Raw genomic sequence first — 15,847 nt, 5'->3', positions numbered from 1 at the left:
CAACATTCAAAGCTATTAGCTGAGTAATGTAATTTAGATCAATTAACAGAGGAGACGATCTGTAATGTAATTTTAACTCTGATGGAAGGGAACATAATTTTCAAAATGTGAGGTGAAAATTTATATTAAAATCAAATTTTAAGAGGTCTCAGTGTAACTTATTTAATTCATTTTTGAAAAAATTAGTGAAATATTTCTCTCTAACTTTACGTAGTAAGAGAGATCTAAGATATTTTTTTTATTAGTTGAGGGACCTTAACTACTCTGAAGATATTATATATCCTTTATCTTATAAAATTTTAATGTGTGTGTTTGGTTTTAGTTTTTTAGATTAATTTTTTTGAAAACTGAGTTTTTTATTTGTCGTCTTTTTTTTTTTTTTTAGTGAATATTTTTAAAATTTTAAGCATTTTTTTTTTTACTTTTTTAGATACACTTTACTTAGATGTATCTAAAAAGTAAAAAATGAAAGAATATTTTCAAAAATTAATAAATACATAAAAATATTTAAAAAATATACTGAATTATCGTATTTTTTTTATATTTTTGGTATTTAGTGAATTTTTAAAATATTTTTTTCATAAAAATCATACTTTTTATATGTATTTATGTTAGGTGTGTCTAAAAAATAAAAAATTACTTAGAATATTAAAAAAAGCAGTGAAAAAAAATACAAAAAATAAAAAAGTATAATTTTTCTAAAAAATATTTTTGAAAAATAAAAAATAAGCAAAATGAATATTATGTACCTTAAAAAACAATTCCTTTATTTTTTTAAGGTTACTTTGTTTCCAATCAAGCGGAAAAAGAATCTTCAACGATCCCAAATCCCAAGCGGAGATCAGCTCGCAATAATCAAAATGAAGAATTTGTTTATTGTCTTTCATCAAATATATTACTCTATTTGTTACAAACGCTAGGATTTGCATATAGTTTTCCTTCAACAAAGTCCTGCTTTACAGCTCGCTGCCAAGCAAAGCAAAAAGTAAGACTCAAAAACCAACCAATCTCTCTCTCCCTCTCAAAAACCAACCAATCTTTGTCTCTCTCTCAAAATCATAGGGCTCGTTTGATTCCACAAGACTAATAGTGACGTATAAATAATCTTATTAAATTAGTGTGATATTCACAATCCCATCCCTACCTCATTATTAATAATCCTACAAATTTGTTAGATTAATTATCCATTGAATTAATAATCTTAAAACAAATGGTCAAAACAAACATGGGATAATTGGGCCCACAGATTAATAATCTCAATCTCATACTCTAATCCTTCTAATCAAACGTGCCCGAGACCTATTTTTTGGTGGCCTTCTTATCATATGATGACTAGGGGTGTGCATAATACCGCCGAAACCGTCGAAACTGTCAAAACCGCACTGAACCACATCGTCAAAGCAAATTCGTTATTATTTGCCAATCGAACCGCCAGTTTTTGATAAGAAAAATGGCAAATTCTAGTGACACTTTTATCAATCTGCCGGTTTCTATTTTTCTTCCAAACCGCACCGACCCGCACCGCTATTAAATCATGTTTTATAAGATTCTAAAAATTCTTTTTTACTTAAGTTTGCTTGTTGTTCTATACCTTAGAATATAGTATTTCATTACTGTTCGAGGGAAATTCAAGATGTCAGTAATCCAAAATAAAATTGAATTCCAATTAACTTTTTAATCTTATTTTTTTCTGGCCATGTTGCAAACTTGCATCAGCTCACTTTTCAATCTAAATACTTTTCAACAGTAAATATTTTCAAAATATTGTAAACCCCGAATGATATGTATTGTATTTGATCATTGTACCTTCCACAGATATTTGTAATGAACTGATGGCATAGTCGTTGATATTACTATGTTCTTGCTACACTTGCTGCATCAGAAGAAAGCTTCGCAAGATGCTTAACATCACGGTATCTCTCGTCTTTTTTTTACTCTTTGATTTAAGTTTTGTAATTTGAATTATATTTTTTATAAACCGCCAATCCACCCGAACCGACAAGACAAATTCGCCATTATTTGCCACCCAAACCGCCGATTTTTGATAAAGAAAATGACAAATTTTAGTGACACTTTTATCAATCTGTCACCCGCCATACGATTTTTATTTTTCTCTCAAACCGCACCGACCTGCACCGCGCACACCCGTAATGATGACTACGAACTGACATTGACGTTCTTCATTGTGATTGCCTTGTTTCACTGTCTTCACAAAATGCTCTTCACCACTTTACCCTCACTTGGGCAATACAAGTATGTAAATTATTTATTTATTTCATCTATTTTGGTTCTTTATCACCAAGACGGGTAGAAATTTTTATTGGTAAACCTTATTTAGAAATGTTCTAATTAAAGAAGTTCATAAAAGAATTTTTTAATCTATTTAATCTCATGTGTTTATATTTTTATTCATAAAATCATTTTTCTTGATTTATACTATTTTTTTAAATTCTTATGCCATTATATTTAATATTGATATTTAATGTTGGAGAGAGGAGAGAGAAGGGAAATGATCAAGACATAAGAAATTTTATACATAAATTAAATAACATTGATGTTATTATTTTATATTATTATATAATGTGAATACATTTTTAATTTGTTGTCAATTAAAAATAATGTGAACATTTTCTCTTATCTGATATGAATGTATTTTTAATTGACAACACATTAAAAATAATGTGAACATTCTCTCTGATCTGAATTGCACATTCACAACACATTTTCGAAAAATTCTCTCTCATCTAATGTAGTGATGTGAATATTCACAACATGTGAACCTTTTTATTTTTAATTGACAACACATTCTTATTTACAACATATAGTAATGTGAACGTTCACATTCGTATGTTTAAATATGAATATTCATATCATATAATTGATAATGCAATGACAAAAATTTATTTCAAATAAATGTGAATGTAATGATGTGAATATTCATTTCAATTACATAATGTGAATATTCACATCATGTAATTTATAACACAATGATAAAAATTTATTTTAAATTAATATGAATATAATGACAACATCTTAATGTATGAGAATTACCAAAATATAATGACAATCAACATTAATAGGGGGCATGAGAGTTTAGGAGTGTTTTACTTTTCTTATCTCAAATAAAACTTAATGAAATAATCAAAAAGAATGTGGATTACATGAAATACAACTCTTAGAAATATGATTTATCAAAACATCTCCCATACGTGTACGTATTATTTATTTTATTAATAGTAATTGAAGAATGGTCTAATAGGTATTTTTGTTTTGATTGCTTTGGCTTATGATAGAATTATATGGTTCAACAGGAACATATTAGTAGTTTTGTTTTTTTATTTGCACTTTCATTTACATATAAATCTCCAATACTTTGGTGTGGTTTAGGATGATTTAAATAAGTGTAATTTTTGACTTTTTATAAAATATGGATTGAGTAAGGATTGAATTTGAAATGATATGGTAAAAAAATAATGTGACTTAAATAAAATGATGTGACCTAAATAAGATACTAATGACTTTTTAACTTGTTGACTTTTTTAAATTATAACAAACGAGGCCATTGAGACATATTATAAGTCTGAATATGAATATACAGATTGTCGCATTTGCAACTTGAATTGCGAAATCAGAATCCATCTGATTTTATACTTATATAAATTAAATCTAATCTTAGGCCTCGTTTGGGATGCTACCTTTTTAGCCAATTAGTCAAAAAGTTACTAAATTAGCCAATTAGCCAATTAATCATACCAAAAAGTCAACAATTACGGCTTCTCTCTACTTTTTGCACAGCTTTTCGTAATTAGTCAAAAAGTCATCCCAAACATATAAGTTTTTTTTACTTACCTTTTTAGCCAATTAGCCAAAAAGTTACTAAATTAGCCTGTTCCCAAACGAGGCCTTATACTCAACATAATGACTTTTTGATACCAAAAGATACAATTTTTTTTTAATTAAAAATTACCCATAAATATCGAGTTGTCATGAAAGGGTACCGCATTCACAGCCAAAACTCTTCATTAACTAATATGGGATCATGATTTCTCAATCGTATGACAAAATGAGAAAATTTTCTTAAAAATGTGTGACTGAAATGCAATAGGTACAAATAACAAGAATTTTATATATGTATATCATTGGTGCAAGCAACATTGACATTGTGGTCATCGTAATTTTTTTTTTATGGGAGTGGTCTTTGCCTTTATTTATTGAGTTTATGTGGTTTAGAAGATAACCACCCAAAATCATGGCTGATTTATTAGAGGTGGGTGAGACTTAGGCCTCGTTTGGGAATAGGCTAATTTAGTAATTTTTTGGTTATTTGGCTAAAATATGAGCTAAAAAAAATTAGTATGTTTAGGATGACTTTTTGACTTTTTACGAAAAGATGTGTAAAAAGTAGAGAGAAGAGAGAATCTTTGACTTTTTAGTATGTGTTATTGACTTTTTGGCTAATTTAGTAATTTTTTGACTTTTTGACTAAAAGAGAAGGTTCCCAAACGAGGCCTTATAATATAATACACCTTAACCCAAAAAATTTCTCTTTCACATATTATTATTATTTGATTTATTATAATAAAACTCAATTAATTATAATCATAATGATGAAGATCAAATATAATATATATTTATATGTAATTAATACAAATAAACTCTTAAAAGTAAGAAAGAAAAATCTAAATAAATACATAAAATATAAGACACACACAATTTGAGAGATTCAAACCACTGAGGTTTCGTTTGGCAAGGAAGTTTGGAGTTATTTTAGTCACAAAAGATAACATAGGCTATTTTAGCCACAACAAACAAAACATCACATTCAACACATAATCATTACATTCTTCTCTCACAAAAAAAGTCAAAAAAAGCCAAAAAGTCTTTCCTAAACCAAACTTTTTAGTCCAGGCTAAAATAGCCAAAAAAGTCAAAAAGCCAACCCACTTCCCAAACGGAGGCTGACAAGAAAATAAATCACTATATTAGGCACCGTTTGGGAAGGTGGATTAGAAGCTTTTTTTGCTATTTTAGCCACAAAAGATAAAATAGGCTTTTTAGCCACAATAAACAAAACATCACATCCAATCCATAATCATTACACTTTCTCTCACAAAAAAAATTTAAAAAGTCAAAAAGTCATTTCCAAATCAAATTTTTTATCCTAGAATAAAATAACTAAAAAAATCAAAAAATTAAAAGATTGACCCACTTCCCAAACGACACTAAAGAATTAACCACAATCTTAGGGTATGTGAAAAGTACTTTCACTGCATTAAGAATTGACCACTCTCTTAGGAATAATATGATAATGTTTGATTGAGTTTTTACAATTTATTTTTTTTTAATATTTAAAAAAATATAGACATTAATGAAAAAAAAATCACATTCACATGGTTTGAAAGAAAGAATCTCCTTATGGTATGTGAAAAGTACTTCAAACAAATTTGTATAAAATTACTATTATGCACAATATATGTTTGTGAAATTATTCATACTATGGACACAACATACAGGTATGACACTCTGGAAAATTATAATAATTGAGTGTCACTTTCTGATATAGATATGCCTTTTTATTCTTTTTCTTTTTTCAGCTTTTCATTTTCTTCCCATGTGCAGTAAGGCAACGTTTGGTTTTGGCTTTTGACTATTTCAGCTAAAAAGATTTTGCCTATTTGGCAATGAATTCGGTTAGGTTTCACAATTGTGTTTTTAACGTTTTGTTGTTGATAATTTTTTCTATTGAATTTTTTTAAAAACAATTCCAAAAAACTTTTAGGTTCTATTAAATAAACCAACTTGGAAAAAGAAAATAAAACATTTTTGAAAAACGTAAAAGCAAAAAAGTCAATTTTTTCACTTTTTTTCTTTTGGTTTTTAGTAAATTTTATTTGAATTTTTACAGGTCGGTCTAGATTAGAAGAATCTAATGAGTATTTTTTTTTTTTTCGATAACCGAGTGTCCAGACTAGTACCTCTTCGGAGTGTCGCACCTCGATTAATCTTGGGACTCTGAACCGATCGACCAGGCAAAGACGCAATGTCCTAATGAGTATTTATTGACACAAAAACTCACTAAAGACTAAGAAAATTCATTTAAAAAAAATATGATTTATTTAGCTATTACCAAACAAAGACAAGACCAACCAAAAAAAAGAAAAAAAAAATTCTCACTCAAATTTTTCACTAAAAAAAATATTTTTTTTAGCATTAGTCAAATATATCAATTATTTAAAAAATTAGAATTATTAAAAAAATATATATATATTTCTTGAATCACACATAAATGGTGACAAACCAGCAGGAATCTAATGCTTTTGCTTCATAACAGTCCTACCATAACTGAAAAAGAAGAAAAGGAGGTGGAGGAGAAAAGGGTTGCAAGTGAGGTCAGAGATGGGTCAGACTTTCACTGAAAACCAGGAAAAAAAATTCATGATTTCTCTCTTTCAGTTGCATTACAATCCCTTTTTAACTGATTTTTGGCAGTCTCACACGTGTAAAACCCATGCTATTGGCATTCTTTCAATTGGGTATTGCTTGTTTTCTTTGGATCTCCATCAAAACTCACATCCCTCTGAGCTTCAACACATTCCCAAGAGCCTCCATTTCTGGCTTTAAAGTTGAAGCCTATATTTCTTGTAAGTTTTCTATTTCTTTAATCTTTGACACTATTGGATTTCATATAGTACCATGGTCTGTCTGGCTCTTAATTGGCAATGGTTTTGTGGTTTTGAGTTGAAGAAGCTCTAATACATGTTTCTTTTTTAATCTTGACCCTTTTGAATTTCATATAGTATCATGGTCTGACTTCTAATTGAGAATGGGTTTTGTGGTTTTGGGTTGAAGAAGCTTTGATACCTGTTTCTTTGAGGTCTGTTTGGTCCTGACCCATTTGGTAATTCCATAGTTTATGGCTTATGAAAGCATCTATTGTAGTTTCCAATTGGTTCTCTTGTTTCTTCTATTCTTTCTTTATATTTTCCCAAAGCAAGTTTTGTGGTTTTGAGTTGAATTGAAGGAGCTTTAATACCTGTTTCTTTGAGTTTTGTTTGGTCCTCACCCATTTGTAATTCCATACTTTTATGGTTTATGAGAGCATTTATTGTAACTTCCAATTGATTCTCTTGATTTTCTATTATTTCTTTAATAAAATTTCACTTAGATAAATCCATTTAAATTGATGAAGATGTTTAGGTAGTGTTTGATGTAGTTTCTCTGATAATTTTGGATACCAGGAGGAACATATTCTTGAGTAATGGATGAAAAGGGGGTCTTAAATCCATGTTTGGTTACATCTGAAGATAAAAGTGAAAGCTTATATCCAATGTTCTTTGGTGTTTCTTGTGCATTATTCGCACTCAGGCTCTTATCAAGGTCTGAAACGAATGATGAGAAATGGTTAGAAACTAGGAATAGATTGCTTCAAGGAAGTGCTCACCTGTTGGGATTGCTTGTTTGGAGAGTTCAGAGAGATGAATGCAACAGTACTGAAAAGGGTGAGATCCTTTGTAAACTTGAAATTGCGAAGAGAGAGATTGAAGGGTTGAAGAGAGTGAGAAGTGAAGATGCAAAGGCAAATGACAAAGTCGTGGGCATATTTGCTTCCCGAGAGCAGAGTTGGTTATCTGAAAGAAAGAAGCTTCAACGCCAAATTGGAGCACTTTTAAATGAATTAAGAGTCATGCAGACTAAAAGGGACAAATCTATTTCTGAATTGAATGATAAGTTAGAAGAGAAGGCGTGTTTGTTGCGGTCCAAAAAAAATCTAATGGAGTTAGAAGAGAAGAAGAGAAGTGAGCTAGAAGAAAAACTAAATGAGTCTGTAAAAGGTGTGGAGGAATTGAGAGAGAATGCGAAATGCCAAGCCCAAGAGCATTCCTTGGTGATTTGGAAACACAAAACCGCTTTCATTGAGCTTGTTTCTAACCATAGACAGCTTGAGGCTGAGATGGGTCGAGCCCTCAAGCAAATCGAGGCTGCAAAGCAAGAGCTTGAATCGGTTTTAGAGCAAAAGGATGAATCTGTTTTAATGGCTAGGAAACTATCAATGGATCTGATTAAAACACAAAAGGATTTGGAACAAAAAGACAAGATCTTGTCAGCTATGCTGAGGAAATCAAAATTGGACTCAGAACAGAAGCAAATGCTTTTGAAGGAAGTGAAATTATTGAAGGCAAAGAGAAAGCAAGCTGAGGTTGAAACAGAAAGGTGGAAAGCAGTTTCTGAGTCTAGACGCGATAGGCATTCGTTGAAAAGTATGATGTTTAAGCATTCCAGTTCAAAATCGGAGGCTTTATTAGATGGGAGAGGGGCGCGTTCTAATGCAATGGTGCCATCACAGAGTGGATGGAGTAGAACAAAGACAACTGATTTTCTTCCAGAGGAGCATCAAAAAGAGATGGAAGTTATTATTTCTCCACTTTATGAGCAGTACTCACCCGAAGGAAATGAGGAACTCGGTAAGTTCACATCTTCATTATGCCCCTTCTGATTTCTAGATTTTAAATGGTTTTCATTTTCAGAATCAGTTTTCACCAAACTAGTTTTTCAATAGTTAGCTCTTGGTCTTCTGGTAAAAAATAATGTCAATGACGGCGTTTAGGTGCACTATTCCGCAGTGGGGACTGGAACTTTTGAATTTCCCATTTGTCACTCAACAAATGAACTTTACTTTTTTGTTTTTTTTTTGAGGATCGATGAATCAAAGGATATTTCTGTTTCAATTTTTTCCTGTTCTTCTCCCTCTAAATCAAACTTTTCCTTGCCATAATGGTATTGAAGATAAGATTATATAATTAAACATATCAGAATATATGGAAGATATTAGAATATATATTATGATACCTTTAATAATATAATCTTATCTCCAACAAATGGTTCAGTTCATATTAATATCTATGATACAAGTCGGATCCTAGCTTATATGAAGGTAGAACTTCTCCCCATCAAAATAAATGAGATTATCGTGGATACAACATGCTAAAAAAATTAACCAAATTCACTTGATGTAGAGGCAATCAAAAAAGCTACTAAAAACTACCTTGGTGAAAACAGATTCTAAAAACTAAATAAAAAAGAGTGAGTTTTTAATCGATTTTGGGTCGCCTACTTGAAGTCCTCGAGTACTACGCTATCCGAAAGCTAAACATTAAAGATGCCATTTTTAAAAAATAAAAGAAAAATATTTATACCGTCATTAAGTGATAATAAAATGAACAATCAGTTGTTTGATTCTGTTTTATTATTATAATTACTAGGTGATAATAATAAATTTGCTTGTGAAGTGTTTGCAGATGATGTTAAGCAGTTGGAGGGTTGGGTTCGATCTGAAGCTGAAAAATATGCTAATTTAGTTGAGCAAAGGCATCACCTAGAAATAAACGCCTTTGCAGAACAACTGAGACTTAAGGATGAGAAATTAAAAGCTTTTCGTTGGCATTTACTAAGCTTGGAACTGGAATCAAAGCAGCTACAGTCCCACATTGAAGGGCTTAACCATGATCTATCACAACTCAGGCAAGAGAATGTGAAACTGGAAGCTTTGTTATTGGATCGGGAAACTGAGGTAAATTTATTGAAGCAGAAGTTAGAGCCCCTAAGTTGCCAAAAGACAGACTTAAATTCATTTTCACAGAATCAGGCAATGGGCTATGAAACTGTTTGGTCCAAAGTCAATATCATAAAGAGGAAACCAGGGGACAAAGAACAAGAAACAAATTCAATGGACATTTCACAAGAAGTGGAGCATCAAAAAGAAGAGGAATCCTCAAGCACAAGGCAGTCCAAAGATATAATTTTGACGGTCCAATCTCCAGAAAAGGAATTTGAGGAAGAAAAAGATGTCGCTTTGGACCCAAGTTCCATTCGAGAGTTTCATGCTAGCCCAGAAGAGGTTGACATTGTTGAAAATTCAGCATCATCCAGCCAATGCTCGAGTAAGAGCATTGTTTCACCCTGGAAGATGGACCTTCACGCTCTCGGAGTTTCTTACAAGATCAAGAGGCTCAAACAACTCCTTCTCATGATCGAGCAGTTGATAGGAAAACATGAAAGGTGTGAAGATAGGGAAGGTGGTGATGATAATGTGCAGGCTGGAATAAAGGGATTGCACATACTAATGTCATTGTTGAATAAACAAGTTAGTCGATACGAGTCCCTCCAAGGGAAGATTGATGAACTTTGCAAGCGGATGGTAAGTCCTCAATTTTTAACTTTTAATGCAAATTTCAAAATTATAGATATATGCAGTTTGTTTACATATTTAAGTTTTGGTGACTTTGTTGTAGCCTAGACAAAGTGCGAGCATTGTTCGTGATTCTAACCATTTTATGTTCTACATCCCTTACATAACTCATCTCTAAACAAATTAACATGCCATTGCTTCTAAGTTCAATAGGCACTAACCCTTTACTCTTTAACATTCTGCAACCGAAGCATGTACTTGCTTTAATAATTTTTTCTCGATTATTTTCAGCATGAAAAGGATTTGGATGTGACGTGTGGAGGTTCTAGTATTGCCAAAACAAAAGAGGAAATTCGAACACTAGAGCAGTTCCTCGAGGAAACATTCCAGCTTCAGAGATACATAGTTGCAACGGGACAGAAGTTGACGGAAATACAATCCAAGGTTGCCTCGGGATTTGTTGAAGCTATGGAGAATATAGATGGGCCTGCCGACTTTGACATGAAGAGATTTGCTGATAATGTTAGAACCTTCTTTCGGGAAGTCCAAAGGGGTCTTGAAATCCGGATAGCTCGGTTCATTGGCGATCTTGAGGGTACATTGGCTTGTGATGGGATTATACATCTGAGAAAGTAGTAAAAATGAGGCCTTAGAGGATTCTGAGGTATAGGTTTTTCTTGCTGAGCAAATTTGCATAGTGAAATTTCTCAGCAATTTTTGTATGCAATAGAAATCCATTGGGTCTGTCTTTTGTGTTTAGTTATTGACCCAAAATCATATATGTAAACTACACATGTCCTGTCATTATAGATGAGAACCTTATTTGTATACCTTTTTGCATTTGTGACTGTACATGTCTTCTGAATAATATATATATATATATATATATATGTCATTGTCATGTCATTCTAAATGAGAATCTTGTTTGTATACTGTTTTCAGTTTGTAATTGTAGTTGTCTTGTTTTCTATATTCTCTAGACAAAGAATATTATTTATTTACCTTTCTTTTCTTTTCTTTTCTTTTTTTCTTTTTTCTAATCATTTTTTAGGTTTGAATAAAAATTCTCTTGAATTGTGTAGTAGTGTTTCAAAAATAATGCTAAATTCTGTGTTGTTTAGGATTTAGCAAAAGAAAAAATTGACAGAAAATTTCAAATGTAATTTAAAAAACAGACCAAAAACATCCTAGATTATTGGCAAATAAAACATAGCACACATCTCCTCAAAATTTCAAAGAGTTGGTCGGCTTCTTCGCGAACAATGAGCCTCAAATTCTACAACCTAATAAGGAAGCACTGTATATACCAAATTTACCCCATTCAAAATCTGTCTCACATGCCTAGCTAGGGCTTTCATTTTAGCCCACTTTCTCTGATCATGGCCCAGTAAGTCCGAGGGTTTACAAAACAACTGGGCCAGAAGAGTCCGATCTGAATGAAAGCATTGCAAACCCAAGTCAGTTTTGTAGCCCACTGCATTCCAGACAAGCCCACGCTAGGCTTAGCAAGTCTCTGAATTAGGGCGGTAGAATGAACCAAATTACCCCACCTCGACTCCTGTCGGTCCGTTTGAGATTAACTCTTTATGTAAATATGTCAAAGTTAAATATATTTTAAAACTCATTAAATTTTGATTAATTTAAGTACTAGTTTTAATTAGATTATGTGCACCGTAAAAATAAAATCATTTAAACTGAGTTTGTGATTGAATTGATTAAAACGTGTTTGAAATTAACTTAAAATGTAACAAACCAAAATTGAATACATCCGGTTGGGTTGAGTTTGGAGCTATTTTGACTACTAAAAGATAAAATAGACTTTTTAACAAAGCATTACATCTAATCCATAATCATTATATTATTTCTCTCACAAAAAAGTCAAAAAAGTTAAAAAATTCTTCCCAAACGAGACTTTTTAGTCCCAGGTCAAAAAGCTAACTCACTTTCAAAATAAACCCATGTTAAGGGGAACTACATGCAAGTGGAATAGAAAAATTTAGCCAAAACACCTCCATTTGATTCTTATTTATTAGGATAACATGTTACTATCAAATAAAATAACATGTTAGTGTTTACATCATATATTTATTTGGCCAATGTAATACTTTTCCATCATTTCTCTAGCAGAATCGCTGTGGCCAACGTCTTCAAAATCGTTCGTTGCGTCTTTTCCTGCAAAATTCAACAACCTCGTCTTAAGAGTGTCATGATTGACGCTCATCGATCCAGAATACAAGAGATGTGTTGTACCAGTTGCAGATAGCAAAACTTCATCGCCTCCGGGATGATCATCCATGAATGGAGTGACATCATACACCTGATATAGTAATTTGAGATTCAGACCTCGTTTGGGAACAGGCTTTTTTAGTAACTTTTTTGCTCTTTGGCTAAAATGTGATGTAAAAAAAACTAGTATGTTTGGGATGACTTTTTGACTTTTTACGAAAAGAAGTGCAAAAAGTAGAGAGAAAAGGGAATCTTTGACTTTTTGGTATGGGTTGTTGGCTTTTTGATTTTTTTAGTAACTTTTTGACTTTTTGACTAAAAATGACAGTTGCCAAACGAGGCCTCAGAAATTCATCAATTGTAAAATACTTATATTAGACAAAGAAACAAATTTGCAGGAAATAGATTTCCCCGTCTCATCAACAGTTAGATTAGTGGTGCTAAACAAGAAAGTTTTGGAGTAGATACACACCTCAACAAGATGAAACACTATGACTCTAGTATTGTAAATGAAAGTAACTAGGGGTACACAAACGAGCTGAATTACCAACCAACTTGAGAAGCAAACCCATCCTGACCACCTCGGTTCGGTTCAGGGTTGGTAGGTCAGTTTACCAACCTATTACTAAAAAAATTATATGGTATAAACTTAAGCCCTCACACGTCATAGGCACAAAGTATTACATTGTGAAATTTTTTATGGGTAATTTTTTTCTCATTTTTCCACCTGTGTATAATTCTCCCTATATTTTAAAAGTCGTTAAATTTTCAAATCTAAATTATGATTGTATTAAATAAAGTACCAAAGAAATTTTGAGTATAGAAATTGCTGGCTGAATATATTAGGAAAATTTCAGTTTAATGTAATTTTAAGAAAATAATTATAAATAAATGATAAATTTTATAAATATCAATAATTATAATTTTTTAAATAAATTTATAATAATTTTCTCTAATATTTTTTTTTTTCTGTTGTCACGTGAAGAATGAACAATCATTCTGGGCTTCAGTGGGACCACTCTCACACTCACACCATTCGCGGCGCTGATTATCATCTCTTACCCGAAAATGGGCTGCTGTTTGAAAAAGTTGAAGCACTCACTATTCTCACACAATGTGGGACCACCTACTTACCATGATCGAGCAAGGATCCTCGGCTGCCGTTTTCGGCAGCCGTTTCGGCAGCCCCCCAAAACGACGTCGTTTTGGGGGTGTTTTGATTTTTTTTCTTCTTCCTCGTCGAGCTCGACAGAACCAGAGGGGAGGGGAGGGGAGGGGAGGGGAAGGAGAGAGAGGGGGAGGGGAAGAAGAGCCGCCGGTGGGCCGGACTGGAGGGGGCCATAACCAGTGGGGGAGGAGGAGGAGGAGGAGGAGGAGGCGGAGGCGGAGGAGACGGCGGTGCTGCGGTGCTGCGACGGCCGGGGTGAGGCGACGAGCTATGCTGCGACGGCCGGCGTGAGGCGACGAGCTACGACGGCGACGATCGGACCTCCCCCTCCCTCCTCCCTCTTCTCCCCTCCCCTCCCCTCCCCTCCCCTCCCTTCTGGTTTTCCCCTCTGGTTTTGGATCAAGAACGAAGAAGAAGAAAGAAAAAAAAAAAACCCCAAAACGACGTCGTTTTGGGGGGCTGCCGGGTAGGGCGGCCGATGATCCAAATTCACCATGATCATGTTATGCTTACAATCATATGATAGAAATTATCCTGTATGCTTACGTTTGATAATAGCGTTTTATGATTTGATTTGAATATTGTATTTTTTATTTTTTAAATCATACGGAACTCTTTTCAAAAAACTATCTTTCAAAATTGATTCTCAAAAAACAAGGAATTAAGCAGTTTCTCTCTCTCTCTACATGAGAGTTTCTCTCTCTACATGAGAGTTTTCCCCCTAGGGTTTCAGGGTTGATTTGGGTTTATCCCTAGCTAGTGGTTTTCTCCATTTGGTCTTCTTTATTTGGGTCTGCACCTCTTCTGCAGATCTGCCCCTGTTTTGCTCTTTGTTCTGAGTCTGAACTTCTGGGTTGCGTTGCTCTTCTATTTCAAGCGTAGTAACCATGGCGGCATTGGAATCTGTTTCTATTGAGCTGGATGAGGGCTCAGATGAAAGGTGTGACAATTCAAATTTGTGTTTGGTAGGGAAAATACTAGCCCCAAAGATTCTAAACAAGAATGCGGTCTCTAAAATAATCCACAGTGCTTGGAAAACCAGAGCCGATGTCTCAATTTCCTCCTGGTCTGAGAATGTTTATCTGTTTCGTTTTGGAAACGAAGAAGACAGAGATACAGTCCTGAGGGCAACCCCTTGGTCTGTCATGGGGAATTTGTTGGTGTTGAAACCATTGGTAATGGGGTAAGCGGCCTCAGAGATGGACTTTTCCACAAGCCCTTTTTGGGTCCAAGTGCATGGCCTTCCCTTGGAAAAAATGACCTGCCGCAATGGTCAGATTATCGCTGAATCGATTGGAACCTTGATTGGAGTTGAAGCTCCCCATGATGGCCTACTGTTATACCGAAATTTTCTTCGTATTCGGGTCGAGATCAATGTCTCTAAACCCCTCCCCAGAGGCTTCATGCTGAAGAGAAAAGATCCTACAACCCAAGAGTTAGTGGAGAAGTGGGTAAATTTTAAATTTGAACGATTATCCAATTTTTGTTACAATTGTGGAAGGATTGGGCATGATCAACACTCTTGCAAATTTGTCGACCGTAGTATAGGGAGCCAATCTGGTTATGATTCTGAGCTGAGGACAGGGGCAGCTCCAAACTTGGGGTTATCAGTAGAGTTTCACCAGAAGCAAACTGATACCATGGAAGCTAGACTTTCTTCGTCGGGTTCTCGCAATGCCACACCGACGGTAAGCTCTATGAACAACCCATCGGCGCGTGAAATCAGGGCGAGTATGCCTATGGCAGTCATTCCAAACTGTACGTCAGTGGACGAGGTGAGGGGGCAACCTCTGTGCTCTGTTGCTACGGCTGAATTCAACCCACTACTCCATGACCCTGACATTCCACGTGTCCAACCCCCAGTCCATATTCCCCTTCCACCAAGCACCTATACGTCTGTGGCCAATCATCTTGCTATCCACAAATCCCACCGCCATAGCTCTTGCTGGCGTCAGGACCTGCTCTCACCTGGGGTCTTTACTAATCTGCCCTTACATCCTATACAACCTCCACTTCATGCTGGGCCAGCCTACTTTGTTACTGAACCTTCAGAAAGCCCATCTTCTCCAAAAAGCCCACATTCTCTTCTATCCATCCCACCCTCCCCTGACTCAGACCAAAGCCCACCTCCTAGCCCACAACCTGTTTCCACCTCTCTCCCTTTGGGCCCTATTATTCCTGATTTGGTCTTGTCCAAAGCCTTCAATACATTATCCTTGAAAAGGAAAGCCCAAGACCTGGACCATCTCCAGCTACCCAACCCAAAG

At 34.2% G+C, this 15,847-nt stretch overlaps 1 protein-coding gene and 1 long non-coding RNA gene across 3 annotated transcripts; one reads left to right on the top strand and one right to left on the bottom strand.

Moving 5' to 3' along the window:
- Positions 1-6,317: 6,317 nt before the first annotated feature.
- Positions 6,318-11,116, top strand: LOC114258349 (uncharacterized). 2 transcript variants are annotated; one of them, XM_028198314.2, is made up of 4 exons: positions 6,318-6,641; positions 7,239-8,462; positions 9,297-10,195; positions 10,478-11,116. In XM_028198314.2, the coding sequence occupies exons 2-4, from the start codon at positions 7,259-7,261 to the stop codon at positions 10,820-10,822; spliced, it is 2,448 nt and encodes an 815-aa protein (XP_028054115.2). In that variant the 5' UTR covers positions 6,318-6,641; positions 7,239-7,258; the 3' UTR covers positions 10,823-11,116. The 2 variants fall into 2 exon arrangements, with proteins under 2 accessions (XP_028054115.2, XP_028054114.2); XM_028198313.2 differs by having other exon boundaries at positions 6,478-6,641; positions 9,288-10,195.
- A 1,065-nt stretch (positions 11,117-12,181) lies between these two features.
- Positions 12,182-12,505, bottom strand: LOC145798414 (uncharacterized). Its single transcript, XR_014339263.1, has 2 exons — positions 12,437-12,505; positions 12,182-12,358 (listed from the first exon to the last, which is right to left on the bottom strand). It is a non-coding gene; the product is annotated as an uncharacterized LOC145798414 (long non-coding RNA).
- Between the last annotated feature and the right edge of the window lie 3,342 nt (positions 12,506-15,847).

This window comes from Camellia sinensis, chromosome 8 (genome assembly GCF_055761805.1).
Source record: "Camellia sinensis isolate YWXY chromosome 8, ASM5576180v1, whole genome shotgun sequence".
In the NCBI taxonomy this organism is placed as follows: domain Eukaryota; kingdom Viridiplantae; phylum Streptophyta; class Magnoliopsida; order Ericales; family Theaceae; genus Camellia; species Camellia sinensis.
Note: the sequence above shows the minus strand (reverse complement) of the source record. Positions and strands in the feature narration are given on the sequence as shown.

Bases quoted from the DNA above. Each gene is read 5' to 3' on its own strand.
- LOC114258349 (XM_028198313.2), top strand. From the start codon at position 7,259: ATGGATGAAAAGGGGGTCTTAAATCCATGTTTGGTTACATCTGAAGAT. The intron at 8,463-9,287 runs GTAAGTTCACAT...TTGCTTGTGAAG, and splicing joins CGAAGGAAATGAGGAACTCG to TGTTTGCAGATGATGTTAAG. The intron at 10,196-10,477 runs GTAAGTCCTCAA...GATTATTTTCAG, and splicing joins ATGAACTTTGCAAGCGGATG to CATGAAAAGGATTTGGATGT.